This window comes from Apteryx rowi, unplaced genomic scaffold (genome assembly GCF_003343035.1).
Source record: "Apteryx rowi isolate R43461 unplaced genomic scaffold, aptRow1 scaffold_106, whole genome shotgun sequence".
Taxonomy (NCBI): domain Eukaryota; kingdom Metazoa; phylum Chordata; class Aves; order Apterygiformes; family Apterygidae; genus Apteryx; species Apteryx rowi.
The window spans coordinates 215,687-243,611 of NW_020447264.1; the positions used below are offsets into that span (position 1 = coordinate 215,687).

General features: G+C 50.7%; 1 protein-coding gene across 1 annotated transcript in view; it reads left to right on the top strand.

The window, feature by feature from the left end:
• The window catches only part of ZC3H3 (zinc finger CCCH-type containing 3), a 162,848-nt gene that overhangs the window by 95,373 nt on the left and 39,550 nt on the right, over positions 1–27,925 (top strand). Inside the window, exons 6-8 of the mRNA XM_026069432.1 lie at positions 13,780–13,973; positions 21,726–21,810; positions 24,960–25,118. Of these exons, the coding sequence (XP_025925217.1) occupies positions 13,780–13,973; positions 21,726–21,810; positions 24,960–25,118 (438 nt within the window). The remainder of the gene's footprint in view (positions 1–13,779; positions 13,974–21,725; positions 21,811–24,959; positions 25,119–27,925) is intronic.

The following is a 27,925-nucleotide window of genomic DNA, read 5'->3' on the forward strand; positions in this document are numbered from 1 at the left end:
GTGTTTTTTTGTGTTTTGTGGGTTTTTTGTGTTTTTTTGTGTTTTTTTTGTGTTTTTTTGTGGGGTTTTGTGGGGTTTTGCGGGTTTTGTGTTTTGTGTTTTGTTTTGTGTGTTTTTTTGTGTGTGTGTTTTGTGTGTGTGTTTTTTAAGCCCTCTAACTAGCGCCGGTCGCTCCCCGGCGGGGCGTTATCGCGGCGGCACGGCGTTTCGTGCGCTTTGCTCGTCCGGCGCTGTGATTTCCGGGGCTGCGGCGGAGCGCAAGYGCGCAGGGCGCTTCCTGCGGTTTAGCACCTTGGGTTCGGGTTCGCCCGCGCCGGTAGCTTACGGCAGGTTAACCCCGGCCGAATCCCTCCCGAGCCCGGGAGGTTGAGCRCGCTCTGCAAGCGGTGCCTTGCCACTGCGCGTTGGCTGCCAAAGCTGCTTGTAAAACCCCCGTTACAGTGAGCCGCTGACTTGCGCTGATAGGCAGATAGTAGATATTTAGATTTATACCTCATTTCTGATCACGGGAAAATTGTTGGGAACGTTTCTTCTTCCTTTTTTTCCTCCCTCCCTTTATTAATAATAATATTATTATTCCTTTATTATATTAATATTATATCCCTTTATTATTATCCCTTTATTATTAATAATAATAATAATAATAATAACGTATCCCATCTTTCCTCGGATAACAGATTTCGGAGCTTTGTCCCCAAACCCGGGGAAAAAGCTGGCACAGCTTTCAGGGAGGGCGCCGCGCCGTCACCTGCTGAACTTTTTAACTCGAAGCCAAGAGGAATACCTTTGCGCTTGTTTGCAGCCTGCTTTGCAAAGTACCGCGAGCCGCGGTCGAAATGGATTTTTAAAAGCGTCATTTTATGGAGAATTTTACTTTCCATCTTGTTGTTTATTAGGCTCTTAAAGGGAAAGCTTGTAATGCAGCCATTGATCGAAATACCAATTGAATAGATGGGAGCACATAAAATAGTCCCGACCCTTTAATAATGGAGCAATAGCATTTGTAAGGGAGGCAATGCAATTAGTATTGCTAACCAATACACTGCCCCGTGATGGGGGCCTTTGAATCATTTTTATACATTACAGTATATACAGAGGCCAAGCAGCTCGGCTGCCTTTAAGTGTCTGGCCAAGGAGTAGCTTTTATACACTAAAACTCTCCAAAGTATTGGATTATTATCGTTCGCTTTGAAGCGGATCTAAATTTCTTTCCACGGCTGCCTTATATATTTATAAAATATACATTTTATATTAAAAAGAAAAATCTATGTACGCATATACAGATATACGCAAAATGTTTATTAATATATTTAGTGCCTGGATGGTTTGATTATGGGAAAACCAAGAGCCCGTGCTGAGGAATCGGCATGTGGGAGAGCTCCGGGTRCTGAGCCCAGTTTTGTTGGTCATCTTGTCATAGGTGCCCAAAAACCATAGATATCCTGGACACATGGATATATAACAGCTGACTATTGTGAATTCGGAGAAATAAGCCTCAGAAACGTGAGTTTAGCGTTTGTTCCTTAGGACGCAGAAGAGGCCGCAATCCCAGCTCTCGCGGGGAAAATACGTATAGTATTTTGCGCGTGCTTAGGGGGTTAATGAACTTTAATTTAAAACGTTTCGTTACCGTGGGTACGTAGCTACCCGTATCGAAAGCGATCTGGTTTGCAGCGTAGTCTCCCTTCACGTCTGGGAAAGTCGGGTAGAGGAATTAGGGGCAGTTTTGCTTTCCGACGTGCAGCCGTCGAGCGATAAGTAACTAAAGGTCACGAAAATAGTGTCACCGGATGGGCAGGATCCGGTTTTCTCAACCAAAGTGGATGGGCTAGCGGTGTTAAAACACGGGATCCGGACACCCAGGCTTTATTTTTGCGTTTAATTCTCTAGCCGCGGGCACGCAGCTCTCCAGAGCCGGCCGGCAATTGCTGGTGCCTCGGTGCTTAATTCCCTTTAATTCAGCCCCGCTAAACCTTTTTAACCTCTTCYGTGCTGAGTCAGAGCCTGGCGTACCGTTTGCCGTTGAGCCCCGCTGCCTTGTTAAGATTTAGTTTTCTTTTAATTAAAATATATCCGCCGCTGTTACTGTTGTTAGTGTTATTATTTACTGCCTGCGAAAAAGCATTTAGAAAGAAGCTGTCTCTGGAAAAAGCAATTAAGCTGGAGCGTTTYGGAAAGCAGGCGGGAGGGGAAAGCTTGCCGGGGGTTTGACTCTATTTTGTAGAATATTTTGCTTGTTTTGGAAAATATTCGAAGCTGAGGCTKTCTCGGTCCTGAAGGCGATGCAGATGGCTCCGTTCGGCTGAGATTTCGGGGGGCGATTCCGCAAAACAGCTGGAAGGTTGCGCTGCCGATACGGCCGCAGTATCAAATCGTGTGCGTTCCTCAGCAGCCTGCTTTGGGGACCGAGCTTGCTGTTTTGGGTTTCAAAAGCTTATGCTTTGCACTTGACTGTGAATTTACTCAATAATGCAAAATTTGGAAAACGTTTACTATACAGCAGCGTAGCGCTGAGCTTGTTTCGATCCGCGGGCCATCGAGCCTGTGACGATCCTTAGCATTTACGTAGTGGTTTTTACGGATTTGTGCTTTAGAAAGAAGGCAGGACGGTGCGATACTGTGCTTGGAGCCCATCCGGAGATCTGAAGTACGGTTTCCTAGGATCTGCGCGAGTCGGAGAGCGAACAGCGTTTGCACGTCATTACGGGAGGTCTGCTACGATCCGCTCTCGTTTTCCTGCTCATTTTACAGGGCTCTGTAATTATTCCCCCGAGGGTGGCAGCGTGCTGCTCCRGAAGGATGAAGCGTTATTATACGTCCTGTTCCAGGTGGACGCGGGACCGGGCGCTGCCCGAATAGCGCGATTCCCGGCGCGGACGCCCAAGCGGAGCAACCGCGCGACGTAGGCACCAAAGCCGCTCGCACCTGCCTGTCTCTCGTGCTGCAGGAGATCCGTTTCGGCTCAGCAGAATTAAACCRTAATGAACTTTGTCCAATAGTCGGAGCTAATGGGGTGAAAGGAATCTAATTAATGGGTACAATGGTCCCCCGGTCTTGCTGGCATAATTGCTGAGCTGCTGCGGCATTAGAAAGCGCGTCGGAAAGCTGTGCATTCGGGGTCRTCAGCACTTCCTTTCTCAATCTTAGCTTAAGCGGTTTAACGGGACGCAGTCAGGGGCTTTAGGCTGAAAGTTGACCTACCTTGAAAACGGTTTCATCTACACAATCGCCTCTTCCACAAGGATTCTTTCCTTTTTTCCTCTCCTCCAAGCGACTCTTGCAATGGAGAAGTTTTTAYGGTGTTAGGACTTGAAGCTCGAGTCACTGTTGAGGCATTTCAGGAGATACTTCTGCAGCTCTGAGCGGATGGCACCGGATCGCTCACTGGAGGGAAGACCGTATGCTGAAAACAGGCAGGGTGCGTTTGAATTGCGGTCTCAGCTGAGCAGGGAGCAAGCGGAGCTGCTTCAGGCTGGGGATGGTCAGATGCTGGACTTCTGAAAGACGGGGAGGAGAACTCTCAACGTCTGGGAGCTTTGGGGAAGAGCTTTGTGAGAGCTGAAAGCACGAGGAATTGAACCAGGCAGGGAGATAGTGGTGTGAAGTGGGCATTGAGGCTACGATTTATCGAGACAGCATTTCAGAAATTGTGGAAAGGAAGGGGAAGTGATTAAACAGGAGAAAGTAGCCGGTGGAGCAGCAGACCTTGGTGAAGAAGCTTCCGTAGTCCTTACCTGAACTGAAGAGTCCAAACTCTGGGTTGCTGGGATAAACGCCGTGATCGTCTTGGCCAGAAGCAATGTGAAATGCCCGTGAAACTAAAATCCCAGAACATAGTCTGAATGCAGTCGTCTTGGCTGAGATGCTGGTCATGAGGTGGCAGAAGAAACTGAGCCGTCGTAGAGCTTGGGAAAAACTTGTGGATGAAGACAGAAAATATGAGGCCCACGTAACGCCAGCTTCCCTTTAGGAAAGCAAGCCCGCCACAAGAAGATGAGTGATTGAGACCGCAGCAGCTGTTTGCTTTCCAGAACGATGATGAAACATTAATTACAGGCAGAAGCGGCATCCTGCAGAGAGTGATATTGTCCTACTGGCAGCTCTGCAGAGACGCATSGAAGTGGCAGAGCTGGGCACCTTCACAGGGGTGATGTGATGGAAAAGGCAGAAGAAAAAGCCCTGCTGAAGCCTTGTCACATGCCTAGAAGAGCTGTTCATGGCCAGAAACGAGATGGGTGGTGTAATCTCCCGTGGCCTTCACAGGGTACATAAAAATATGAAGGGACTACCAGCAYGTTGGGCTGCTTTGGCTAACTTCTGGAGCTTCAGAGGCCTTGCGAGACCCTAAGAGTCATAAGAGGGATCAGAAGTGATTTAAAGGACTACTTAATTCACATAGATGTCTGCAATTCCTTAAATGTTGGCAAATCTTGCAACGAGCAGGAGGAGAAGCCTGTGCCTTGGGGCGATGTGCTTAGCGGGGCGCACCCTTTGGCCGCACTAGCCAAAAAAGTCTCAAGGAGCTCGGCTGGCTCTGTGGGAAGGTCTCTGTCCCTTCTCCCTGTCCTTGCTCGCAAGCAGGGAAGGAAGAGCCATAGCGCTCGGGAAATCTGATGATGCAGCGGCACGTGTTGAGGAAAAAAATGATCCTAGACCGGAGACGCTTGTATCTGCGCAATACGGATGCAATTCGCCCATGTGCTAAAGCCAGAATGACCCCTGCACATCCGTGAAATCTTATTTAGTCTTGTTTTAGGGACAGAGGTTTTGATACATCTGGTGACGAGTATGATCTTAAACTAGTTTGGTGACTTTAACAACTGATGGTTTTTCGCTTGTGCCTCTGTCACTGATGCCTAGTTACTCAGTGCCAGTTATATTAGAAAAGGAGAGGCCAATTAAACTCGTGGCATTAGCAACGCTTTCGAATTAACAGGAAAACTCTCTTGTTATCCCCAAATAATTAAACCTTCAGCCAATAACCTTCTAAGATAATCCTCCCCGGCTGTAACAGGAGGGCTCTGCAAGTGAGAAGGCTGCAGAGAGCAGCGATTGCTCCCGCGGGATTAATCCCGTGGCGCTTGGTGTGCGGCACCCCTGGGTGCTGTCCCGCGGCGGGCGTAGCGCTGTCGGGGGCTCCTGTGTCCCCCACGTCTGGGGCTCTGCGCTCGCTCCGGCGCCGTTAGCTCACCCTCGTTTAATATCCCCCGTCCATGGTTCTCCTACCTTGGCCGAGGATGGGGAGGCAGCTGGCACGCTGCGACCACCTTCCGTCATCGACCCCACTGGCATCGCAGTGTTTTCTTGCAGTCTCTTGTCTTGCTGTCTCATCCGATCCTTCGGTTGCGAGCACTTCCAGGCAGGACTATGTCTTTCCTTCTAGCTCACAGAAGAAGAGAAGAGAGATCCACTGAGGACGTAGGAGCTGCAAAGCTGAGAGCRCGGAGACGAGTGTTAGAAGTAGATATGGGCATTTATATAGCATTATGTCCATGCTTTGCATGGGGGGAAACATAAAAAATGGTATTAAGTAACTAACCTAGGTGTAGACCTATCCCCTGGCCTGCTGGCACTGGGGAGAGGAGTGGTGTTGGGTGAAAGTATCTCCCAAGACGTCATAAATTCAAGGGACGCTTCTTAACGGCAATTTGTAACATTACCATAAATTGCCTAAATATACAGTTCAGCCCGTACGCGGCACTGCCAAGGACAGGAAGAACGGCACGAAGACTGCAGACACCGTAGAAGGCCTGTTGACATACTGCTGTCTTGCATAATCATTGAAAATGAAGGGGCCAGAGAGGCAATGTGGTAGTCAGGAGGCTGAACATGTCATGGGACATTAAAGGTTATTTGCTCCTTTCAATTTGTTTTTGCTGCTCAAGCCATTAACCTCCCGTGTGCTCTTTGGCTGTTATTGACCAACAAGCGACACCGTGAGCGGATACAGAGCCTTGGGTGAAATGTCGGTGCTGAACATGCCAGCTCATTTTCTTCCTCCTTCTGTAGGAAAAGTGGCCGTAACATTGGGGGATGCTTTGCATGACGCCGGATACGGCTTGCTCTGCTGAATCGCCTGTCTAAGGTTGGACTAGGTGTGTGGTTGGGCCAATTTGACCAAAGCCAGGGTCTTGAGTTGGTTCATGCTGTTGGCATGCAGTTCTGTAGGGGCAGCCTGTTGCCTAATCATCTRGAAAAGCTTCCTGGCGCTTTGGTTTTGGGAGTCTAAAAGGGCTTTGCAGTCTGCAGGTTCAATAGTCACCTGGTAAATGCATTGCCCTCTGAGACATGAGGGTTAAACCTCAGAGAGCCCAAATCCAGCTGACTTGGGTTGTGTTGTGGTCTTGCCTTCTCCCTTTCGGATTCTCCTGCTGGTCTCAAAGCAATCCAGGGTTGATGGTGAGGGTATGGGACGCTCGTTTGGTTTGGTAGCAAACGTTTGTCCTATGCTTGCCTAAAATCTCTTTACCTTACTCCGTGTTTTATCTTCAATACAGATAATTTCCGAGTTTGCTCTTATGGGAAGCTGCCAACACAGTGGTTGCAGTTAAGCCGTTCATATTTGCAGAAGGTGGCAATGTGTGGGATGTGTTCCCGTCTTGGGTGCAGGGCTCTCGTTTTCCGACTGCTCGCTGCTGCGTGGCTTGTACCTCCTGTGAAGCTATGAGAGCAAACTCTCATGAGGACCTTTGCYGCCCTGCTTGGCGGGGTGACCCATGCTCCGTGTTAGATGTGCCTTCTTTTGCCCTCCTCCGAATTGCGGAGGATCCCAGAGGGCTGCTTGCCCAGGGGAGTTAGGGAACAGCAAAGAGTTTGGATAGCTAGATGGAGAGAAGGGGAGTGATTTGCCATTTGGACTCTTTCTGCTGGGATGAAGACAAGATTTTTTGACCTCTCCTAATGCGAATCGTCTGTGCAGTTGCCCCCTTCTCTGGTGGTCTCCAGATGGAGACCTCCAGCACCATACTGCCTTCGCCACTCTCCAGGGTGAATCCTCTCTGACCACTACCGAAATGCAGGAGCAAATGCAGGGAGAAGAGTTGTTCTCCATAATTTGAGGCAATAACTCTATCTGCTCTGTGCTTTGGACGGTCTTGGCGAGATTTAAGTGCTTTCCAGACACTATGGCACGGGGATCCCCCGTTGCCAAGGAGGCGAGATGGTGAGGCCGGCTCTCCGGCTGGGCTCTGCTGCGGAAGCAGTGGCATACCATGAGGCTGCCAAATGCACTGCAAAGACGTCGCTGGGATTTTTCTTGGGAGCAATAGAGAAACAAAAGGGGAACACCGGCGCGGAGCTGAAAAGAGAAAAATCGAAATCAGTCCAGTGGGAGCAAAGTTGGGTCATAGCACGTGGCCAGCAAACTTGCTGGATGGGGAGCTGCGCCGCATGCAAGAGCCGTGCTCTTCTCCCTGACTATTCCTGGTGGGAGCTCTCCAGGAAGGGGAGGACACAAGCCTGCTCCTGGCTTACTTATGAATCATGTGTAGCCCAAACTCTTATCTTTTTTCTGCAGGCCTAGTCAGGCCTTTTTACAAGCCTAATTCTCCAATCTTCAGTCCCCATCTCAGAGCAGGATTTATGCTGCTGACTGCGTTTCTGGTTTCTCCTTTGCCAGGCTGCATGGGTGGCGTGGGGCAAAAACGTGGTTAAAAGCAGGGTCAAAATGCGACATTTCGAGTTGGCCTCGTTGCTCAGGGTGGTTTTTGGGCCGGTGTAGGAGGGAGGGTGTTCTGGCTGCCCTTCGAGGTCTGGGATCTGCTTGCAGACGGGCCACCGGCTAAGCTAAGTTGAGTGCTACAGGGGGACCCGACTGTGGATTGGCACCAACAGCCAGGGTGATGACCTGAAACCTGCAGAGAGACCTGTCAAAACCCACAAAACCCACAAAAGTTGCATAGATTAACCTGCTTTTTATTCTTCTGGAGTGCAAATATTCACCACCGGCTTAACACAAGCCTGGCTTGTGTCAGACTCCCTACCTGTCGTCATCTATCGGATATCAATATTTCATGAAAGGCAGTAAGGATGTTTCAGGACCAGACTAGTGAACTGAAGCCATGACTTAAGTGACCCAGTTGCTTTCTCTGGGATGAAGTTGCTTGTTGTGGCTAGGAGTATTCTGGGCAAAAAATTGCAAAAAACGGTGTGTGTGCATCTTTCCTTTAGCCGGGCGGAGGAGCGTGCTGGAAGCTCCTAAAGAAAGGACGTGGAGTGCAGTTTCTGCAAGCGCGTCTCACCTTGAGCAAGTTGCTTCTCCTCTGCGAGATGGTTTTTGTCCAGCTGTTTTTAAAACAGAAAAAAAAGTGTAAAATGGAAGCAACCAGCCTTCTGGCGGCGAGGCGATTTGGTTACTTTGTAAGAGGCCCTTTGAGAAGGCGCCGCGAGAAGAATGCGAGATGATTCCCTTTTCCGCCTCGCTCCGAGTGCAATTATTTGAGAAGGGAACAACTTCAGCTTGGGCGAGGGCTGCGAGGAAGTGTCATACTGCTGGGATGCGGAAGATGTGAAAACCACACAAAAAAAAAGGAAAAAAACCCCAGCAGCCCTGCATTGCAGGTATAATCAAATGTTTGTTATATAACACGCAGCCGTAAAAATGACTGCGATGGTTTTGGTTGCGGGATTAAGTAACGGGTTGAACGACGAAGAAGGAATCCATTTAGAYGGCTTGGGTAATAGCATTGGCAAGGAGCGTGCGGGGGAAAAGCTGAAAGCTGCTAAATATGCGGGGAAAATAGTGCGTGTTTCGAAGGCGATTTGTATTGTTTGCAAATGAGCCCGGTGGCTTGGCAGCRACTTGCGTTAAAGCCTGGCTTGCGCGCGGCTGGGTTCTGGCGTTGGGAGGCTGCCGTGAGCAAGGGGAGGAGAGGGGCTCGTGTCTGCCGTGCTGAAAACGGCCCAAACCAGCTCCGGGAACGCAGGAGAGCAAAACTAATAATAAAAAGAAAAGTCATTAGTCCRATGGCTAGCGAGGGAAAYGTTCCTGCTGAAACGCTGGGCCGGYGTGAGGTCCCAAGTCCCAGTGTTTCAGGGGCTGGAGATGCTCCTTCCCAAGCCCTCGTGTCCTCCTCTCCTTTTCTCGAGCTCTCCCAGTGCATCCTTCATCAGCCTTCATATTTTTCTCTCCTGTTTGCCCTGGAAACCACATTTTGGGACCGTAAAGCTGCTGCTGCTTTGCATGTCTCCATCCCGTTGGAGGTGGCTGGAGATGTTGGAGGTGTCAGGAGACGTCCAAGGTCCTTCCTTTGCCGGGGCTGTCGAGGGAGCCCAGTGGCCCCGTCGCAGATGGCGCCGATTTACGTTGCCAAGGTTAATCGTGGTTTAAATCCACAAGATGGAAACCCTTGATTTAAATCATCGGGTTTCATCTTGTTCCACATCTTTGTTCCCCAGCTGTTTTTCAAGCAAAATCTTCATTCTCGTTGCTTGATAACCATTGTAATACGCTGGCGACTATTCTTCTTTTGTGAGTCAGGAGAATTTATCATATTGGTAGGTCTTTATTTAGGCAATTATGCAGCTTAATATGCGCTCATTGAGGTTCATAATTTTTCGCAGGTTTAGAAAATGGTAAATGAGATCTGTACTTGATTTTTTTTTCCCTCGAGATTAGCATCAAGCTGCATTTGAAGGGAAACACAGATTCAATTGAACGGAACCAAGATAGCTTTTCAGAGGGTTTATTAGATTATCTTAAATGTGCTGGATGCCCAGGAATCAAAACTGAGCTTCTGAACACAGATTTCGTAATTCGAACCGTTAAAAACGGGGAAATCGTTTATAGATCAGTTAACATTATAGCTGGTCACTGCTTTTAAAGCCAGTGGATCCAGTTGGTTGGCGTTATTTATATTTGTATATTGAGAGAGGAAACGCGGTTTGCTACTTTTCAACTTCCTGTCACTTTTTTGACTTGGAATATCGGAGTCGTTGCACTGAACAATTTGAATAAACACGGACTAAATTCTTGAATGAGTAATTTGAAATGAAGGAAGCACTCTTCGGGTGCCTGCTGGAGACAAACTTTAATAGCGAGTGTTTTGGCGCCTTCTGTTTTCTCATTTTAAGAAAAAGCAAGCTTTCGTTGCTTTAACTTCCCCAAGTTTTGTAGTTGCGTTAATAAGTTCGGTCTTAGAGTCGGAAGTATTCACTTGATATCTGATGCTTTTATTTTTAAGAAAGCAATATCGAGAATATAAATTCGCTAAATAGGACACCTTGAGGGGACCCACACGGAGGTGGACATGCGCGTGGCTGTTGGAGGAGCTGGTGGTGGGGAACGGAGAGGTTGAAGGAGATGGAGGGCTGCTGGCGGGGGTCGAGGAGCACCTTGGAGCTGGGTGATGCACCCTGCTCACGATCCGCTCTTYCCCTTGGCATGCAGGTGCGATTCCTTAAAACCTAAGGATTATTTAAAAAGAAGAACAAAAACCCACATAAACTCAGCTTAAAGGATGTGTCCACCTGTAGCTCCAAGAAATCCTCTCYGCGGCAGCTGGCTAAGAAGCTGGTAGGAGGTTTCTCCTCTGCTCTCGTGGTTTCCTATTTAATTTATATACATTGGGCTCTCCGATTTTTCAGCGTATAGGTGCATTTACGCGTGTGCGTGTGTTTTCTTTGGACCAGATGCTCTCCCACCCACCTGCGAGGGCACCCACGTGCGCGTAGCAGATGGGGACTAAATCCGAACCTGGAAAAAGGACTTTCTTTCCACTAACCCTCCTTTTCTCAAGCCCTTGGCCTGGAAATTCCCCTTTTTTGGGGGGTTTTACAGCTCACGACAGCCTTCACCCTTGCGTCGTCAAGGTTATGGTGATAAATCCTGGCGCTTTGTCACCGCTCTTGGGAGAAAATTGGCCGGCCGCTCGCGGGCTGAAGGGGAGATAATTTGCTGTGGTGTTTCGAATGGATTAGAAACGGATTTGAAGGGGACTTTCGTGCCTCCCATTACAAAGGCGAGAACGAAGACTATCTTAAGGCGCCGTTCGCCCTCCGGCCTTCATTATCYGCCCTTAATACCTTTCTGATTTGCCGGCGGTGATGAAATTCCCTGCCRGAGCGGAGCGGGCCTTGAGGCTGGCCGGCCGCTGCCGGGGTCACCACGGGTTTCGGGCAGCGTTGGCAGCGAAGGGCTGCCCTGTGTCTCCCGCGTGCCGGGGCGGTAATGCTCCTTAGAGCGGATTACAGCTCCTTTCGAGAGTTTTTTTTAAAAAAACTCCCGTTTCTAAAAGTATAAAATATCTCGTAATGGGCAGCTCTTGCTCCTGGGTGTCTGCCCCAACTCGTAGGAYGGACGGAAAGAAAATACCGAGCGCTCCACTACCCGAGTAACGTTATCCGGGCCGTGCATCTCTCTCCGCAGCGTTATATAGGCGCTCTGCTGTGTTTTTGATATCGAAAGCGATGGAAATATAAATCCCGCAGTGCGTGTCCGGGGGTCAYGGATGCAGCCCCGTCCCTCTGAGCAAGCGAACGCTCTGTTTCCCACCCGGTCAAGCTTTGCAATGTGCAAAATAAATCACGGCGGTATTTTCCAGACTGGGAATTTCCCCTAAAAAGGTTATTAGCRGTTGCGGTTGGTTTTGTAATTAAGAGCAAGGGGGGAAGCAGATGAATGCTTTCGGGCTGGTTTGGTTCGCGTGGGGGATCCCTCTGTCGGATCGGATTTTGCCTGGGGTTTTCGCTTAAGCCCGGGCGGTGGTTTTCCCCCTCTGATACCATTAAAATGCTGTTTCATCCGTGCCGCTTCGTTTTAATCGCCACCGTAGCGTGCCGGGTTACGGCAGACGGAGCTTCCTGCGAAACTGCGCGGCGTTTGCCTTTTCGCATGCTTTAAATAAAGAAAAGTAACTGTACTGAGACCTCAGGGTAGGCAGCTTTAATGAAGCTTTTTTCCTGCAGCGTTTTCTAAAGGAGGCTGCCCAAAGGCTCTACGTCTTGAACGTTGCATTGACCCAGCTCTATGTCTTGAACGTCGTGTAGACCCTGCTCTATGTCTTGAACGTCGTGTAGACCCTGCTCTATGTCTTGAACGTCGTGTAGACCCTGCTCTATGTCTTGAACGTCGTGTAGACCCTGCTCTACGTCTTGAATGTTGCGTTGACCCTGCTCTACGTCTTGAATGTTGCGTTGACCCTGCTCTATGTCTTGAATGTTGTTTTGACCCTGCTCTACGTCTTGAACGTTGCGTAGACCCCTGTGCTCCACGCGTGATCGGTTTTCAAACGTTTTATATTTTTGATGCATTTTTTTATTCTTTATTATTTATTTTATATGTTTTTTTTTCTTTTATTAGGTGCTTGATGTGGTTTTTTTGCAGCCTCGGCGGTCCGTTTATCCTCCTGCTAAATTGCACGCTCCTGGGGTAAAGCAAAGCAGTCCTCGATGCTGGAGGAGGCACCGGGGGGCAGCAAAGCTGCCCAAAACCTGCCTGGGCGTCCCTCCTTCGCCAGCACCCCGGGAGCGGAGCAGAGCYGGGAGACGCTGCGGGATAAACGCCGAATTTCTCAGCCCGTCACTGGCGTTTCCGCGAGGGTCGGTAGCCAGCGGCAACCGCCCCGCTAAATGAATCGCCTGTCACGCTAAGCGCGGGGAAATGTAACTAGTACATTTTACAATTCTCTTTTGCTTTGCGGCACACGCTCATTTAAAGGTAATGCTCTCCGGGGCTTGCGTCCTGCTGATAGGATAGCGGGCCTTAATTTACAGATATTCCTCAGTAATGCATGCKTTATGTACGTTCGGCTAATAGCATTATGAGCATAGTTTGTACTAATACAAAATTAGAGCTCTGATTTGCATAAACAAATTACTGTTTGGATTAGTGCTAAACGGCTAAGACGACTGATATTTGAGTAGATTGGCTTTGGCTGGAAGGGCGCTGTTTGCACAACAGCGTAGGCACTGAAAGGAGCCGGGTGGCTCCGCGCGGCAGCGTGCAGGGAAAGCCGGGTTGTGCCCTGGGTGGGTTTTGGGCAGCAAACGAGTCCATCCAGGGTGGACTGGTCCTGGGGTGTCACTTCAGAAGCTGCCCTTCGCCTGACGGAGCAGGTGGGCGTCCAGAACGACCTTATTGGTGCCAACGTAATGTGATGGCATTGCAGCTCCAGAGCCGGAGGGTCGCACCCTCGCTCTCCATCTTCTCCCTCGCCGCTAAATTTGCAGAGAGGAGGGAGCTGGAGAAGGGGCCCCAAAGCTGCCCACTCGACCTGGCTTGGGTCGCAGGCTCCGTCCTAGGAGTTGGGTGTCCAGCGATAGGTGGGGGATGGCAGCAGTCTCAGGCCACCACAGCAAAACCTTTGCGAGAGCCAGGTTTGGAGGTAGCTCCCAAAAGCTGGTGGAGCTCTGTTAAGCTCGGTTCAGTTCAGCGGAGGTCCCATGTTCCTGCTTGCTCCTCCTRTCTGTGGTGTTACCAATGCACATTTCTTTCTTCTCTGCTGATGGGCCTGGGGCTGCAAGCCAAGGRGTCTTGGGTTGATGGGACCCCGTGGACCATCTGCAGAGATCTAGGGCATCAGCTCTGGCTGYGAGAGCCAGAAGAAGTGGGGAATCGGAGCTTTTCCTCTCTCCAGAGCAAGAGCATCCCTGGTTTCTTTTGTAATGCCAGAGAGCTCTTTGTCCGCCACCCGGTGCCGGATCTTGTACCAGACTGTGAGCAGGGAGAGTCTCTGTCTGGACGTTTCTTGCAGCCTTAGGTTTGTCCGTGAAGCAGCAGCCTCTCGCGATACCTTCCTGGGTCCAGCGCTTACCTCCTTTCCGTCTCTCGTTTCCTTGCAGATCCCCGGGATTAAACCCAATGCGCCCGTCGCCGCCGAGCAGCAAGCCGCAGGCGATGCAGCAGCGGTGGCGGAGCAAAGGGTTGCGCTGCATCGGCGGCGTGATGTACAGGGTGTCGGCGAACAAACTCTCCAAGACCTCCAGCACTCCCGGCCGGGGCAGAGACCAGAGCTCCAAGAGCCCCGGCAGAGCAGGTGAGCGCTGAGCGTTTGTCCTGGTCCGCGTTAAAAAGCCGAYGATTTGCCTTAAGAAAATTCGTTTTTTCTTAACTCGGTGTAGCAGGTTTGGTTCAAGCCCGTAGAAAAACCCTGTTAATTTTGCCCCCCTTATTTTTTTTAACCTTAACTAAGTCTTAGGCAGTTAGAAACAGCCTCCCGAGGTTAGATGTCTTCGTTACGCTCATCAAATTACATTTCCGATTGACCTGTGAGTGCCAGGAGGCTCATTCTGCAGGTGACTGAGAAACGTTGTCGTTTTGATGCGGTGGCTGGTTTTACATTTATCTTCAAGTAAATCCCAGTCTCGCCTGTTGACTCTGGCGGGAGGCGGAGAGGCGTGTTGCCTGCTCCTGTTGTACCTGCTGCCGGTTTTAATGCCGCCTGGAAGTGTTTTCTCGGGTCTCTGCCTGGGTCTCAAGTACGTTTTGCTCTGTATCTGCTTTATTGATGAGCTTTGGGGACAATTGCACTGGGAAAGACAAAGCAAGTGGCCACGTGCTATTGTTTGGAGGGTTGGGTTTTTTTGCTGGAAAGCTGGCAGAGAAGGATATATTAATGAGCGATGATATAAATGAGGCAATTTAATGCCAGAGTCATTTCACACGCAGTGGAAAAGCATGGATGAAGAGAAGAAAGAAGTATCTCGGTGCCTCCGAGAGGGGCAACCCCCAAAACCGGTGTCCGCCTCTGTTTGTGCAAGCGTGGTGGGGCGTCCTGGGCAGAAAACGTGAGCGATCGATGGTCCGTTTCCCTCTTCTTGCCCCTTTTCCTTGCAGGCAACTGCGGTGGGAGCTGTCGGCTAAGGCGACTGGGCTGGTTCCCTTAAACATCCCCCCAAAAGGCCGGATTAGGGAGTATGGGAGGGAGGGAAGGAGCTTTGTGGGGGGCACAAAAATCCTGACAGCGGGAGAACGGAGAGGCTTCGGGGAGTTTGAGCAACACGAGGAGGATTAGGAGCAAGCAGCAACATCACCACGAGGAGTAACTATGTCCCTGCTACCACGTGCATGTGGCCGGTGAGTGGCACGACAAGGAGGACAGAGATTTAGCTTAAAAATTAGCCGCCCGGGCCCTGCGGTGGGGAAACGAAGACGCATGCAGATGATGTCAGAGATGCCGGTGCTGCGGCGGTTGGAGGGGCGCCAACTTGCTGAAGCTTCGTTTGCAGGTAATCTCCCTCCYGAGGGCGTTAAGGGGAGGCTCGGCAGTGCCGTGGGGCCGAATCTGCGGCTGCCGTTTGCACCACTTCGCTCTCCTCGGGACAAATTTTCAATGGTTGGCTACCTGGGCACGTAGCACGCGATGTCCTGCTTGCTGCTGCCTCTGCAAGTAGGGACGTGCACGCGTGCGCGTGTGTCCGTACAGCTTGTGCGGAAGTCCGCGATCCCGCCTGTAAGCTGTTAAACCTTGGCTTTGCTGCTGCATCTGGAGAAGGGTGGGGAGGAATCGGCATTTGAATGCTTGGGAAAAAAGTCCGTAAAGCTAGCTCAGGACTCAGCAGACCAAGCAAAGCTCGGTGTCAGCGATGTTGGATTTCCGAGAGCTTTGCTACCGGCAGTGGGATTTTCCAGAGCGTCTGAACCTCTTAACTCTTGTTGCCTGTCTGTGGGATCAGGCACTTACTTCTAAGTACTTGTGGAGACTCTCTTGTAGAGCTGCTGCTTGCTGTTAGGAGACACGTTAATTCAAAGCAATTGTAAGAAATAGAAAGAACTGCCTAAAAAAGTGGGATGCCCTTTAATGGAGATGAGTCCAACGTACCACCCTTGGGGTGGGAGCAATCAGCTACAAAAAAGCAAGGGGAGACATCCAAGTGGAGGGCAGTCCTGCTGTTAAGGACCAGCCCCTCTAGTGCRTAGTCTAGCGCTGAACCAGCAACGTGCCTTGGCAAAGGCAGCAAACGTCTTGCTGGAGTGAGTAAGAAGAGGTGAAACCCTCGAGATGGGAGCAGAGATCTTTCTGCTGCACTCCAAGCTGGAAGGTGTTAGGTGGACCACTGGCTCCAGCTGTGGGGACCAGGTTTCAGGACAGAGTCAGGCCAGTTGGACGGGTCCGAGGGAGAGTGAGATGATAGCTAGAAAAGTGAAGGACTTGGGGCTGCTCCGTCTAAAGAGGAGGAGACAGCCTCCATATTCATAAACAGCTGAGCAATGGAAGGGAATGATGTCTTCTCCATGGCCAGGTGGATCAGCCAGGAAGTAAGGGGCTTGAAACTGTGGCAAGATGCAGGTTTGATGCTTGGAGGAGAGGTTTTGAAGACTGAACATTAGGAAGTGCTGGAGGAAGTTGGCTGGGTTGACTGTGACATCCCCGTTATTGGGATTTTTAAAGGACAAGTTACATGATCTTCTGCTTGAGGAGGACATAGGTAAAGGTGGTCCTGCCTTGCAGTGAGGAGATGGACTTGATGATTCCAGCTGCTGCCTAATYTTCAGTAGATCCATTGGTGGGTTTAATTTAGGTGCTAGGAGACCCCCGAATGCAGTTTCTGGGAGGAGGGTTGAGCCATAGAGATGACAGGGACTTTTGCAAATTGGGGCAGCAGCACAGCTCTTGGGGTTTTGCTGGGGGGACTTCAGGTGGTCTCCTAAGCGTGAGCAAGGAGACACGACGGGCGCCGTCCGCTTTGCGGGCTCCGTCAGGAGCATCACCATGCGGTGACGGTGCTTCCCTTAACCCAGGACACGCGAGTGCTGGTCTGGTTTGTCCATGTGGTGRGTGAAATAGGTGACAACCAAAATTCATCCGTGGTGTTGTGGAGCCTTACAGCAACAGGGGACTGAGCGCTTCGGTCTCCCCGCTCGGCTGTCAGACCTTTTCACCGGAGTGAGAGGAGACTCCGTGAGCGGCGAGTCCCGAGGGCTTGGGCTGAGCTTTGCACGGGGCAGGGGCGAACACCCCGACTTATCAGTCGCCGTAACTTCCTCCGCCTGTAAAAGCGATTACCGCGGCTGTAAGAGGATTGCGTCTATAAAAGCGAGCGTGCACGCGGGACCCTTTGATTGTCGCTCTCCGTAACGACGCTTGCTTACGGCTTATCGAGCGCTCCGGCCCCGCTTTCGTAGGGAAGCTTTGAAAGGAAACAGGCATCCGACATGACCTTTTAACCGTTGGATTTGTCTCCGATTAAAGATGTGAGGCAGTGCCTCCCCCGAATTCCCCGCGTATCTCACCAGTGGTGGCACGTAGCGAGCGACTTGCAGAAGAGTTGTGCCTCGCAAGGCAAGAGCAGTGATTTTCCAAGGGTTTTAGTTTGCATGGGTGGCCTAAAGCTGCTTTAAGAAGAAAAGGTTCGGYGATGAGATGGCACCGGCAAGCTTAGGACTTTCTGCAAATACTTTTCCCCCTTTTTGTTCTCGGTTGGAAAACAGTGARGCTTTTGGGAAGAGGCGAACCTAGATCCCAAGAAAGCAAAACCTGGAGTAAGTGGCTTTCCATCAGCTTTGGCCAAGCCACTAAGGGGCTGCAATGTCCTGATGTGGTAAACCCTGGGGAGATCTCTAGGGCCAGATCCACCGGGCAATGTTGGGAAGGGAGATGCCCCCGGTGTGGCCTGCATCGGAGGAGACATGATCCCCCCCATCTGTCCTTCCCTCCCTTTCCCCAAAGATACCGTGTCCGTGCCCTTCCTTCAGCGACGTGTCATTTGGGGGAGCAGGTTGAATGAGTCCTGCTTTGGGACAGAAGGTCCCTTCTGGGTTTGCTTACTATAAAATAGAAATCTCTCCGTTTTTTGGATGTTTGTGATTTTACAGGAGTCGTCTCACCCCTGCTTTTTGGCGCGCTCAGTTTATAACCCGAAATCTCCCTTTCCTGGTGTGCGTCAGTGTTTTCTTTGGGCTGYAGCCGTAATCCATCCTCCTTTGCAAGGATGGATTCAACGTACGCCCATTTATCTTGCTTTAGGATAACCGCGGCTGGCGGGGCATAAGACTTGCGCGCCCTTGCTGCGGGCAAGTCTTTGCATGTTTGCTGAGCGGTTTGTGTTTAAACGCTTCACAAAGTGCATTTAAAAGCAGAAAAAAACAGCTTTTCCGCTCCCCGCCGGTGCCAGACGCTGTGTCTTTGGGATAGCAGAGAGATGGGAAATACTCAGGACACTTAATAGCTTCGAATTGATTTAAGCTGCGTTACGATTTTGCCTTGCGGTTCTGCCGTTTGTCCAAATTTGTTGGCGGCCTCCTTGGGGGCTTCCTTCCTTCCCCGAAAGCCCCCGCCGTGGCGGGCGAAGCCAAGCGTCCCCAAGCCTTCGCCGTCGGTCGCCTGGAGCAGATCCGCTCTGCGGGTGGCGGCGAATCTCCGCAGCCCACTCTGGCCGAAGGTCCCGCGCGGTCTGGTTTYTGCCCTGATCCGAGTGGGAATGCCGTCCGCAGCGTGCTTTTCTTAAAACATTTCCTAAATACCCCCCCCTTTTTTTTTTTCCGGCTGTTTCTTTTGGAAAGGATTGTGACCGGCAGCCCGGGATGCTTGGATTTCCGGGAAGCCCCTGCGAAGCTCTGAAACGGCGAGTTGTGGTTAGAAAAGTCGTGAAGCTGCAGGGTGCCGCAAGCTGGGCAGAAAAATCTGGGGAAAATTATCCTGAACTTGTGATTTTCCGGGAAAAAGCGCAGCGGGGCGCCGGGTCGGCTCAGCTCCGGGGTGCTCCATTGCGGCCGTACGTGTGGTCGCCGCCGCGGGAAAGTCCGCAAGCAGAAAATACCCCGTTTTTAGCGCGAGCGGAGAAAGCCCAAACAGCTCATCGCTCTTTCTAGCGCAGCTCTGTTGATTCTGTGGAGCTAATCGGAATAAAAAAAATAGTCCCAGGCCTTTCCGGACATTCGTGTTGGAAGAATCCTTGCTTTTGAGTCTTTGGTTCAACAAAACCGACCTAGGGGTACGTGGAAATTGCTGTTTTGATCCAGGCCCTCGTCAGGCCCAGGTGGCATTTTAATGCTGCCCCTGGAAAAACTGTGGTTTACATTCGATCTGAAATTAGGACGGTGAGTTTAAACCGGATTCACGGACAAAAGTCCTGGTGCCAGCGCTGGAGCCGCGGGCGAGAGGGTTGCAATTCCTTGCAGGCGTCCGGTTTTCCTCTGCCGGCTGCCGAATAGCCTGGCCGCGACTCCAAGCATCGTCTCGTTTAACGGTATCGTTTAAAGGATGCAGTCGGGCGTGCAGGGAAAATCCCCCGAAAGCTTCGGGACGGAGCCGCCGAGGGGTAAGGAAGAAGGTGGCGGCGGAGCGTCCGCCCCGGCGTGCAAAGACGCGAGACCGGCGCGAGCCGGAGCGTCGCTTTTCCTTAGGCTCGGGCCGGTTTCGCTGTCGCTTGGAGCGAGGGCGCGCGTCGTTCATCGAGCGGCGCTCGGGAACGCCGGCGGCGTGCCGGATCCTGCCCRGAGCCGGGCGGGAAAGCGCAAAGAGCCGCTTTTATTTCGCGGCGGCTCATCCCTCGTTGTGCCGTTACCTTTACGCCGGAGCGAGGGGTTTTGCTGCCCGGYGAGTAAAATAAATCACCGCCGGCAGCCGCTAGTGCTGATCGTCCGAAACGGCGGAGCCCGCTTAAATGCATAATAATTAAAGGAATAAATTTTCCTGAGCGCCGGCCTCGAAACTTTGTGTTCAGCAAGAAAGCGGCAGAGCCGGAGGGGGGGGGCGATGGATCGCCGGCTCTTTTGCAAGGAGGCTGCTGCGGAAGGGGCGAGCGCGGGGTTAAGAGCAGCCTCCTCCGGGGTGCCGGTGCCGAACCAACTGGGATTAATAGGCAGCCGGAGCCCTTTTCTCCTTGATGAGCAGGGCAAACTAACGGGGAGCTTTTTAAAGTCTTTGCGCCGTCTTGCAAATAATCTCTCTTTGCATCGTCGCCGGGATATAAAGCAAAAGTTCGGAGCGGGACGGGCTGATGCACRCGGCGGAAAACGCGCTGGATACGGCCCGCCGTGCCGTTCGGCTGCGGATCCGTTCGGAGGAGCGGCTGGGGAGGGGGGAAAAAAAGAAAAAAAAAGGAGTTAGGCTGCAGGCCCCGCTATTAATCATAGCTGTAATCATGCATTTAATGAACATGACAGCTCCCGGTCCCCGCGGAGAGAGGCGCCGCGTCTCGCGGCTGGGTTAGGTCCAACGATCGCTTTTCAGCGCTGCCGCTCGCTCGCTCGCTCGCTCGCGCCGAGAGCCGCCGGCGCAGGCGGCGTCGGGGCCGGGTGATGCATGGAGAGCGGCGGCCCCTTTTGCACGGGCTGCGTCTTTCCTTACGGATGATGCACCTCGAAGCGACTAAATCATTTAACAACAACAAAAAAAAAAGAAGAAGAAGAGGGAGAGAGAGAAAACCACCTGTCCCCCGTGCGAGATATAAAATATCAAGCCTGCCRCCGCTGTGCTGCGTGCAATCGCTTAAAAAGCCCTTAATGTGCAGTTCCTTGATGCTCTCCCCGGCAGCTTTTTTCTTTTTTCCTTTCTTTTTTTTTTTTTTCCTTTTGTTCCCGCTGCCTCCCGAGCGCCCGCGCGGGAGGAAGCACTTGCTACGCCGCGTATCTGGATCCCGGCAGCGGGGGGCTTTTGCAGGGAAAAGCCGGGGCCGGCTCTTGCCCGGGCGACGTGGGAGCCCAAACGAGCGTCCCAGAGTTCGGATTCAAGCCCGAGATGCCTCGTTCCAGCATTTTGCGTTGCAGCTTCCGTTTTTAAATGTGACTCTTAGCCTCATGGAAGCGCTTCTAGAAATAAGATCGTGCCCGAACCTCTTTTATTTCCCGGGTAAATCCCGGTGGATGCAAGAGAAAAATGAGGTTTTGCCCCTTCCCAAATTGCTGAATGGCAAAAGGCTAAATGCAGAATTAACGACTTGCTTAACCGGCAGCTGGTTTTGCAGTGGCTGGGAGCGACTCCCGGGCGCTCAGACCGCGTCGCGGCTRCGAGTTTATCCGCGGGCAGATCCCTCGGGGGAAGAGGCGCGTTGGCCGTCTGTCACGGCAAACTTTCAGTCCTCTCAATGTTTTAAAATGTTTTTAGTTTATATGTAATAACGTGGCTTTGCTGATATCCTTTGTTGGATATTATTTTATCCTTTGCTTGATATTAGCTGATAATATCAGTCGTGGACCCAGCGGGCAGCATCCGGGTTTCTCATACGAGGAGATGCCAAGGACCACGTTGGGACCATGGAGCAAAACGATCTTATTTGGCTGCACGGCCTCATTCRCTAAGGGCAATAGCTGGTGTAAAGTTATTTTTCTTCATCTCTGACTTCCATGATTGGATGAAAATCCTGCTGCGGCGTTGGTTGCTCTGGCTGCTCCCGGACGGCATCGATTGTACGGCAAAGCACTCGAGCRCTCTCCRAAGGCGACRGCCGTTCCCCAGCATGTGRACATGAGGCTGATGRTCATATTCACTTGATGATGTGCCAGATCCCGGCGTTTCTAAACAGCATTTGCCCCGAAATTACATTGAATGGGGACGGAGCCCGGCCGGGGCGGGWTGGYGGAGGGCAGGTTCGGTGGTGCAYGGACTTTTCTTTATTTCCCAAGATRGGAAAGTTCTGCAAAAYGCTAAAAATCCACCTGCRCTTGGGGTTCAGTRGAGTTTTGTTTGAGCTTTTCAGCATCTTTCCGCTCCGGCGGGTTGTGGTTTTAGTGCCTCTTTCCGAGCGAGAGAGATTCTTTAATCCCTCAGATACCAACGACCGTGTGAATTCCTGTAAAAATGAACAGTCGTGAACATGTCTGTGTTTTTTTCTCCTGTTTCTTCCAGCGAGGTTGACCTCTACGCCCAGCGGTCCTGGCTACTCCCCGTCCGGCTGCCTCAACAGATCAGCCACGAGCCGCTACATTGCCAGGTCTGTGCGCCCCGGGACGACGGCCCGCTCGCCCGCGGCGCCTACTCGTGACGGTGTAGGAAGCTTCGTACACAGCCGTTTACCTGGCTGACGGGGCTCTGGCTGAAGGGACCCCTGGTTTTCTCCCACCCTCTGCTACAAAGTGGCCCAAAGCTAAGTAGAAAGACCCAGGTTCAGTTTTGAAGGGCCCTCATGAAAGGTTAGTGAAGGACGTCAACACCTTCCTCTGGGCACAGAACCCCAAATCCTGCTCCAGCCCCTTCTGCAAGCCCCTCTCCCAAAAACCTGAGGTTTTTGCTCTCAAGGGCAGCAAAACTGGCTTCTCTATTCCAGTACTTTACTGGGGGCGGTGGATTTGGGTTTTTTTTTTCCTCCCTCCCTCAAAGATGCCTRTCGTGATTGATCCCAGAAAATCTGCGTGGTCCTGTCCTGGTTCCCTGCCATAACCTGCCACACGCGGCAATGGGGAAGCGTGACGATGCGGGAACGCAGGGGCCCCGCTGACTTTCTCATTGCCTTTCCTTTCCTTTGCGCTACCCATGTGCAACATTGAAGTGCAGTCGTTTGCAGACAAGTCCCCCTTAACCGTAGTAGACTAAAATTCATTCCAGAAGCATTTGTTCCAGATGTGTCTATATGCCCATATATAATGCCAGATTCTAGCTCTATTTTATCATAATCTGTCCTGACAAAGAGCTCCCCAGTAATAGTTTCCAGCACTATTGCGTAGTCCATCACGTGTCCCTGGCTTGGTGCATATATTTCATATAAAACGTGGTCATCCTTTGCGATAGCTAAAGAATAACTTATCCGTTTGCCAAAAGCAAAGCCAAAACGATTAATAATATCCTTCCCTGTCCTTAGTTCCTCTCTCTAAATATCCAGGCAGAGCTTGCTCGGATATCTGGAAAGCCGGCCTGACGTTTTTGTGTCACTAGTAACAATTACTGTAAAATTTGCCATCAGGATTAATTGCCGTAGAGCCCAGGCTGGGAACGCTTAGCGTGTTTGGCTGGCAGGGCGGTCGCGGAGGTCCGTGTGCTGGCAGTCGGGCTGGTAAAGCACGCAGCAGATGTGTCAGCAGTGGGAGAGCCCTCTTTTAACATCATAATTTAAACCAAGAAACCTTCTTCTCCTAAATCCCTATAATGCTCTATAATGGCTCGTCTTGTATTAGCCTCAGAAACACCGCGGGTACCAACAGGTAATTTATGGTAGAACTTGCCATCCCCACTCCATAGTCACCGAATAGTTGAAGAAAAGCCATTTCTAATGAAAGAGTCGATGGCATTTGTGATGTTCAAGTAGGGAACAAGCTGAGGAGGACCTTTCACATGTGGTATTTTGGCTGTATAAAGTTGTCTTTTTCTCATCGCATTTTAACTTGGCAGCTGCAGACAGCCAATAATTTTAGAACTAAAAATGTGTGTTCCCCCCGGATGGTTTCCTTGAAGCTGGCATTTACCATGGGTAATGCTGTTGTGACCCGTGGGCCTGTGGTTCTGGCACCAGCAGGACTAAGACAGGCAGTGGAAATACATATATGCATRTATATGTATATGCATATATATTGATCCCTGGTCTCTGAGGAAGCAATGCATGCAAAAATCCAGAGAATCTACGGCAGTGGTTTTGTGTGCCCCCATCCAGAGCACAGTGTCCTCTGCAAATGCGAGTTGACCCTACTGCACCGTCTGATTATCTGCACGCTGAGAGATCAAATGTGTGCCCTCAGCCCAGATCTCACCGTTTCCCCTCTTCCTCCTGATCGCATGCAGCTCTATAGCTGCTGGGTAATTACCTCTTCAGCTGGAAGCTTGTGGAAAATGTGTGCTAAGCAACTTCTGATATCCTTAAGTAACTTCAAGCGGTACCAGGCGATCAATGTAGAGCTCGTCTGGTGTTTGGCGTTACCTTGTGTTCCTGCGACTGTCATGCAGGCCCTCATTCACCGAGGTYGATAAGCAGGTGCCCACTTGGAAGCCCATGAATAACCCCAGGGAGCCCAATGGGCCAGCTGGCAGCCGCAGGCGCTGAAGTGCCCTCTGAATTGTTCGGTGTCATCCTGTGCTTATGATCCCAGCGGAGGAAAGGATGTTTTCAGCTTCACTGTGTTCCTGAAAACTGCAGGAAGCTCTCTCCGTACCCTTAAAATCATAGGAGAGAGTCACAGTTGTGGAGGTGGGAAGGGATCTCCAGCAGTCTCTTTGCAGCCTTTCTGCACCAAGCAAGGCCCCTTAGAGTTAGAGTTGCTCAGGCCCATGTTCAGTCAAGTTTGCTTATCTCCAGGGATGGAGATCCCACAGGCTCTCTGGGYAAGCTGCTCCAGTGTCTGGCCACCCTCGTGGGAAAGACTTTTTCCTTGTATTTGATTGGAATTTCCTGTGCTCCAGCTTGTCCCTGTTGCTCTTGCCCTTCCACTGTGTCTCTCTGAGAAGAGGCTGGCTCCACCTTCTCTACACTGTGCCGTTAAGTAGTTGCAGAGGGTAATAAGATCCCCCTTCACCTTCTCTTTTCCTGTCTGAACAAAGCACCTCTGGGCCTCTCCGAGTGCATCCTGTGCCTCAGCCCCAACCATCTCGGTGGCTTCCACTGGAGTAGTTCCTGCCCATCGCTCTATGTATTGTACTGGGAGCCCCAAACTGGACATAGTGTCCAGTTGTGGTCTCATGAGTGCCAAAATGAGGGGAAGGATCTCCTCCCTCATCCTCTTGGCCACATTCTTGCTAAATTAGCCCAAGATGCTGTTGGTGTCTTTGCTGCAAGGACACCTGGCTGACTCTTGGGTACCTTGTTGTCCCCTAGGGTCCCCAGGTCTTTGGCTGCAGAGGTGCTTTCTAACCAGCTGGCCACAGCTTGTCCTGCTGCATAGGGTTATTCTGTCCCAAATGTGGATGTGTCCTGGGAGATTGGTGGCATATTGCAGTTTTTTAGGATTCGTGGCAGAGTTGTCCAAAAATCAAARTGACTTAAGAGCTTATGGCCTGGTGGGAATTTCCTGAATATCTCGCTCCACTTGAAGGTGGAACTTGGGCTCCTCGGTGATTTTTAGGTGCTGTTGCCCTGTTTTCTCTGTATCATTGTGCAAGTTAGGTTGCTGCGTTGATGTTGGAGATGTTACCTGAACCTGTCTGTCTCCCTCCATTTAGTCGTGCTGTTCAGCGGAGTTTGGCCATCATTCGTCAAGCCAAACAGAAGAAAGAGAAGAAGAAGGAATATTGTATGTACTACAACCGCTTTGGCAAGTGTAATCGTGGAGAGAGCTGCCCCTACATCCATGATCCAGAGAAGGTGGCCGTCTGCACCAGGTATGGACGGACACAGTAGGCGCATGCTTTGGCCCGTCATAGCAGACTGGGCTGTGAATATTGGTTGGCTTTGGTGCTTGCTCATGTGATAGTCCCCAGGGAAACATCCAAATAACAGAGATGTAAGAACACAAGAACTGCTGTCCTGGGCCAGGCCGAGGATCTGTCTAACCCTGTTGGGTTAGAGGGCACCAACAGGAGCAGACCAAGAACTGAGGCTCTCAGAGAAGGCTCTTTCTCTTGGCTGGGACCTCTCAGCTTCTAGCAGTCAAGCCCTGCTGCTTGGTAGGGTTTTCAACTGTTAGAGGTTGCAGCCAAACCATCATGTAGTCCTTTCTTTAACCTATCATGTTTATGGCAACAGGTTGCCCAGCTGAATTACGCACTGTGTGTAAAGTGCTTCCTCCACCTGCTGCTTGACCACTGTACTGGCTGCATCCTCATTCATGTTTTATGAAAAGTATGGAATAATCATTCCCTAACTGCCTTCTTGGCACCGTTTATAACTCTGTATGGTCACCCACCTTCTCTACCCAAACGTGCCAGACTGGAGAATCATGATCTGTTTAATCCCTTCTAATAATGTTACTCTGAATTTWCACAGCATTTTACATCTGCAAAGTGCTGTTTGTGCCAATTAAGCATTGCACAACCAGACTCCAAGTTAAATATACACGTTTGGTTGTTTTGCACAGCCTGTAAGGATTACAGAAATATTTAATTCACATGGTGGGCCTGGATGCCATCACCAATACAGTTGCATCTGATAAGTAAGCTTCCATATCGTAGTACAGATGCTCTAAAACCAAGAATGAAAGACGTATGTATTGTCACGTGTTTTAAGAGTTAGTAATAACATCAAAACAACAGCTCTTAAATATGATCAGAATAATAATTATTAGTCATTTACTTATTGCTGTCAGGCGGGAAAATACTGTCACGGTTTTCCAGGTGAAGAAACTGAGGCCAAAATGTTTAGCCAGGCCCCAAAGGGTCCATCTGACTAGAAGAAATTACTTTGTCGGTCCTGGTTAATACATGTGTGGGTGAACGGGGCAGATGGTGCAGCTGTCAGAGCAGTGTGGGTTTTAGCTGAGTGACCCGAGAGCCTGCCCTGTGGCATGGCTACGTCCCAACTTTTCTTCTTTTGTGGACCGCTGAGTTTTCCAGGGGAGGTGCAGACTCCTCTAAACGTTTCACATCTATAACCTGCCATATTGCATATGGGAATTTGCTTTCCTTGGTCACCTTTGACAACCTCCCCTAGAAGTAGTTGTGGACCCACAGGAAGTTGTGGTGCTGGTTGAAAACCGCTGGCTTTGACCCAAAAATCAGGGTCACCAGTAGGAAGTGAAGAGTGCAAGGCCAGGCCTCTCTGGACATGTGTCCACAGCCTGGAGAAGAAGGTCTGCCTGCCTGAAGCGCAGCAGATACGATGGCCTCTGCTCTTGGGCAAGTCTTTCCCTCTGCAGAGCACAGGACAAGGTGTTGGAGTTGGCCGCTCTCTCATTTCCACAGCCTTTGACCTACCTATCCCTAGTTTTAGCACTGTGGGTATTTTGGGACTGAGTTATGGGGTACATGTCGATACTTCCAACCTTGTTGGCTATCCTTTGGTGGGTAGATGCTCTCTAGGTGCTGCTGAATAAAGCTAGTCCTTCCCTCTTCCCAAATTTTGGCCTCACCTTGTTGCCTGGGACTGTCCAGGCCTGGTTGCTCTGTGTCATCTGCTTGGGAGCCTGCCTTCATATAAAACCCTGCATAAATCCAACATCTTCACTTGCTTGATGCTCTCCTGGCAGTACGTTTCCATTCGCAACAGGACTGAGAGCCACGGCAGCAGCCTCTGCATGAGACGGCTCTCGGGAATCGCTGGGTCGCAGCCTACCGGGAGAAAATAGCAGTAGGCCATCGATGCCAGGGCTCAGCTGCGTGGTAAACATGGATATTCCTGGCGATGCACCTGGGCGATTTCTTTCTAGCAGCGTTTCTCAGAGATAGGTTGCGTGGTTGGGAGCTGGAGTGCGCGTAGATCCGCTCAGATCCATGCAACGGTTTCCAGTCCTTCAGCGTGTGACACCACGAAGCTGAGAGACTTTGGCAATTTATTACAGAAAAACTGATTAATGCTGCCAGCTCATTATACCTGCCCAACATTTGATTAAACTATATTATGAGTCGTTTAAAAAGTGTAGAAAAGCCAGCCCCACCGATGAACTCCTTGAATAATTTTTCCTTAAAATTGCTGCTGTGCTCAAAAATCATTTGTGGGTTGCACAAAACTCGATGTGAGATGATGTCGGAGGAGAAGGGTTTTTTTTAATTTTTAATTTTTATTTTTTAACTTGATTTCACTTGCCTGCACTCATTCTCTCATACCACATACTCTCAAGTACCGAGGCACATGTGTCCAAGTTGTCTGGCCGGGATTACTCCTGATGACACAGAGGACAAGAGATGGTGGCTACTGTGTCCTCATTTTGGATCCTCGGTTATTCTTACATTGGTGACCCTTCCCTGGTTTTTGGCTATGATTTTGAGCCCTTTAGGAATTGCTAGCACGTGTGATCTTGTGAGTCTCCATCCTGTCCCTCTTCTGTGAATCACTAGACAACGTTGGTGATTTACTCCCTGTCTTTTGTCACCTTACCTGGTGCCTTATGGCTTCAGTCCCTTTCTTTATCTCTCTGCCATCATCTCTTAATTGCTTCAATGCCTTTTGCTTTAAGCTGTCCTTTTTTGTCCAGATCTGGGTGTCTTGAGGAGTTGCATGTGGCTCTGCTGCGATCTCAGTGACCTGCTCACCT